Here is a 4,466-nt window from a genome sequence, read left to right on the forward strand (position 1 = left end):
GAGGTCTGTTCAACAGTAACTCTGAAGTTTGCACAGAATCTGGCACTGTGACCTAAAATGTAAAGAGGTATTGACTGTGAAAGTCCTTTGCATACCTCACAGTATGTATGATGCTACACAAACATAATTCAGTACTTCTTCTCATGGCCAGTGATGATCCATGTGAAATCTAGAGTTGTTCCAAGGTTAGTTATGCCAAATGTGTTCTGTAGTCAATTATTGTAAAGTGTCTGTTAATTGTTCACGCAGTTACAGTATGTCAGTTGATGACAAGAGTCTCTGCATACAAAACTGAGTCTTTCATCACTCTGTTACCTTTCCTGATTTGTCAGGTACCACCATTATAATTTTGATGCATGTTGTGCTTTAGTATTGTAATCACACATATACCACAGTGTCCATGAGAACAGTTTCTACAGTATTACCATGCACCAATCCACCCACCCATTTGGCAGAAGATTTCAGCCTGTCCTTAGCTCATACAGCTTATAAATGATGTTTTCCACTTGAATCATATGACAGTCTGTGATGTTTGTCTGTCGCCGATGAAGTGTCTGAACTTCTATTAAAACTACATCCAGCCTCATCCCTCTGCTCTCTAATAAACTTTGACAAACTTCACATCGTTCTCTAACATACTTCATTCCAGTGCAATGCTGGTACTGCTTTTGGAATTAGCATTAACACAGGTATGACAAATAATGATTCATACAGCTTCCATATCATCTGGCATTGACACATAGCAGTGACTCAATGCACCTGAGCTATCCAATGAGCGTGTATATCAGTCCATCCAAAGGGATGAATATGGAATACCAGATGTTTGAATACTGGTAAGCCACAAAACACTGGGCCTTTTAAGTGGCTTTGCCAGTATCAGGACTGTGATGGGAAGTTATGGGTCGGGTTGAGGTTAGTGTGTGATTGTGTGGACGTTAGGGTTTGGTCGCGGCTTAGGTGAGCTAAGGTTAGGGAGGGGGTAAGGTGGGTGTGCGATAGTGAAACACTTTAAGATTAGCGCTGGATAAGTGATTTAGGGTTAGGGCGTGGTGACGGTGAGTGCGTGATAGTCACAGGCATTAGGCTTTGGGTTAAGGTAAGTGTATAGGTATTAGTGTATGTAGAGTTTAGTGTAGGGTTATATGTACTATTTTGAATGTTTGTGTATGATCTTCCCTGTCAAAACAATTCACTATTCTGAGACTTCGAAGTTTGTGCAGTTTGTGGTTTTAAGTTAGAACATATGTTGTTCGAACTTCATACGTTTGTATGTACTGATATAGACCCGTCCAATTACTGTGATATGCAGATGAAGATGACTTGTGCAAGGACTATGCTGCTAGCAAGCATCCACTTTGTGTGTTGATTGCCAACATATGCGTAGCAGTAGTTTACATAACACTGAAAGTGCAAGTGCATGTAAGAAAGAAAAATCAACTTATTTTTTCAGACTCAAGAATCACAGTACTCATTATACATTGTCTTGTGGTGTCTCTGTTGTATGCTGCCGGATAAAAAAAATAATTATTAAAGCTGTGGCCGTAAAATGGATGCAGAATGCCATTTGACTGCAGATTTACGTGGGGGACTTGATGGTAAAACAAACTCAAATGTACTAATACTGTGATTATCTATAAACATCACATATTCAACAATTTTTAGCTTTTTCATGTCACAGATATCAGCCATGTATTTTGGAGTCTGTTTCCTGTAGCAGCATACAATAACATGGAAGACTGGTAGTATGCTTAGAATAATCTTAATTATTGAATCTGCTGGCTTTCGTGCTTTGAGTACTAATGAGTTCAATCAGCATGTTGTGTCACGAGTCGGACTGAATACAGTTTACTGTGCTGTATCTGCACATTGTTTAAAACCATATCTCATATACATACTTATCAGTAATTGTCATAGACAGGGGTTAAATATGTTTATCAGATAACCTGGCGTTGTCATTACCACTCACTAAAACAATTGCCAAAACTTTATTCCCATAGCTTTATCATGAAAAATAACAACAGCATTGCCCTTACAAGTCAAAGTGCTATTGCTAGTGCTTCAAACCGGGAAAATCCAAGATTTCCGTCTACTGCCAGCGCCTCAGCAGCTACTCCAAACAACTCACAACTGGTGCAACCGAGATCAAGTTCAACAAGAGTGTGTGTCAACGTAAGCACCAGAAGAAGAAGAAGAAGAATACCAGCCAACAGTATTGGGCACATAAAGGTACGACTGCTACCGTACTGTACATATGATCATTCCCATGATGCTTCCTTATACTAATAATTTTTTTACACATGACAGACTATGATACTTAGCACAGTAGCCTGTCTTGTATCTTAGCACGCAAATGGTGCTACTGTACAACACTTAGTAAAAAAACTTGCATTTATATGTATTCAACTGAGAGATTACCTCAGCTACTCTGTGACAGTATCCAATCCATAGGTACTCATGTGGGTTCATTGCAATTTTACTTTTTTTTTATGCTTAGGATCAAATTCAAGCACTTACAAGAGAGCAACTTCAAGATTTATGTGTAACTATAGCGGAAATGAAACCAACCCTTATCAGTGATCTTCTGCGGGCCACTTCCAATGCCATCCGCCAACCCTCTACAACACAGTCACGGCACAATGTTCCCGAATGGTGTGTTTGCACCAACTGTCGAGTAATGCCTACAGAAGTGGAGAGTGTTTGCTGCAGTTATGATCCACAAGACTGCATATCAGTTCTGCAGGTAAGGATGCGAGATACTGTAACTACAGTCCCTTCTAATTTGATTTTCCAATAAACTGCATACATATTGAATGAAACGCAGTGAATTAGTTTGATCTTTATTCAATGTCAGCTCTGTGTACACATTTGCATCTGTGTTATTTTTAATGTTCAAGTAAGGCTACTTATTCTACATATCTGTAACTAAATTGTTCATCATATGTATACATATGTGTTCCATACTCCAGTAATTTGCATACATTGCATATTAAATCAATTTGGATTTTAATTTGCGATGGCAGAGCTGGCAGTACTTCAACTCATTTTTTATTCTTTGTTGTAATCGGTTGCATCAATTTTCTATAATAAGGTATTGGTCAAAGCATTAGCAGTGATGGAGATGTAGTCCACTGCTATCCGCATCGGCCTTCACTGTGTCTAACAACACAGGTAACAGACGGTAAACAGACAGGATGAGAATCTGAAGGCTACATGCATCAATATGCTTGGGTAAACTGGTGTATAGTCATGATTAAGCTGTTTGACTCATTTAAAATTATAGCTAAAAGCAATGACCGTACCCATTTTTGGCTTGAATGTCTCAGTACATACCTATGCATAACTTTAACATCATCACATTCAGACTTTACAGGAGTAAGCTAACCAAAAATTTATAGACAATTGGTCCATCACTTCTGTTTTGCAATACGCATCGGAAATTGTCATGCATGTTCATAGGGTAGTGGTCACAAGTACATCACAATCTATGGACATCATACCTTCAATGTGATAGCGCCATTTGTGTCAATTTTCACTTGTATTTCACAATACCTATTAATTACATGTTTCTTCTTATCCACAGGAAATGCAGGAATGTGTTCTACCCAGAAGTGTTCTTCAGATTGCACATGCTTATCGTACATCTGTATTTGGTCTGCCACAGGAAGCCGATGAAAATAAGCGAAACCGTCACACCGCATACCGGCAGTTCACATTGTGGAGGTATGGCAGGCTTGGAAGTAGAGTAAGAAGACCCATCCCGAGCTGCTGTATATGGCGTATCCGGGATAAATATCCCGATCCTCAGGGGTCCTATACCGGATTCCGGCCATCAACATTTGAGGATTGATGAAGTTTCATGTCTGTGTTTACTTTATTGTTTTCTCTTTAAATGAAAGCTATAGATATCTTGAATAGCTTTTAAATTTTGTGTTTTTTTTATTGTAATTATATTTGTATTTTAGCCCCGTGTTATTCATTTCAGTTATTAAGTCATCATCCGTGTACAACCTTGATTTACTGACTATAATAAAAGTACTAAACAAAATTTACACTTTTATTTATTGCAGTGTATCAAAACTATAGCTCATTTTTATTCATTGAGTTAGTAATAGCACTGTACTGCACACCCAGATTCACACACAAGCTTATGAACACTGAGTGTACATATGTATGTCTGTGTATAAGCATATACGTGTTCATGTATTTTTACATTTACTATATATATATATATATATATATATATATATATATGTGTGTGTGTGTGTATATATATATATATATATATATATATATATATATATATATATATATATATATATATATTTATACATACACCCACACTTGTGTAAGTGTGGTTGTCTATATGTAAAATATAAACATATATTATGACATACATTGCTGCATGTACGTGTAGACAGATATATACAAAATTGACAGTCACGTTCCAATATTCAATGTGTAGCTTG

General features: G+C 37.3%; 1 protein-coding gene across 1 annotated transcript; it reads left to right on the plus strand.

The window, feature by feature from the left end:
- The first annotated feature begins 250 nt into the window (after window positions 1-250).
- On the plus strand, window positions 251-3,992 carry LOC122812840 (P2X purinoceptor 7-like). Its single transcript, XM_044084886.1, has 3 exons — window positions 251-2,226; window positions 2,495-2,740; window positions 3,581-3,992. Exons 1-3 carry the CDS (start codon window positions 2,005-2,007, stop codon window positions 3,845-3,847), a joined length of 735 nt encoding a protein of 244 aa, XP_043940821.1. The 5' UTR covers window positions 251-2,004; the 3' UTR covers window positions 3,848-3,992.
- The last annotated feature ends 474 nt before the right edge of the window (window positions 3,993-4,466 follow it).

This window comes from Protopterus annectens, chromosome 10.part0 (assembly GCF_019279795.1).
Source record: "Protopterus annectens isolate FY-2018-M chromosome 10.part0, PAN1.0, whole genome shotgun sequence".
NCBI classification, from domain to species: Eukaryota; Metazoa; Chordata; order Ceratodontiformes; family Protopteridae; genus Protopterus; species Protopterus annectens.

Excerpts from the sequence above, each read along its gene's own strand:
- LOC122812840 (XM_044084886.1), top strand. The coding sequence starts at position 2,005 with ATGAAAAATAACAACAGCATTGCCCTTACAAGTCAAAGTGCTATTGCT. Across the intron at positions 2,227-2,494 it reads ACAGTATTGGGCACATAAAG|GATCAAATTCAAGCACTTAC; the intron begins GTACGACTGCTA and ends TTTTATGCTTAG. Across the intron at positions 2,741-3,580 it reads ACTGCATATCAGTTCTGCAG|GAAATGCAGGAATGTGTTCT; the intron begins GTAAGGATGCGA and ends TCTTATCCACAG.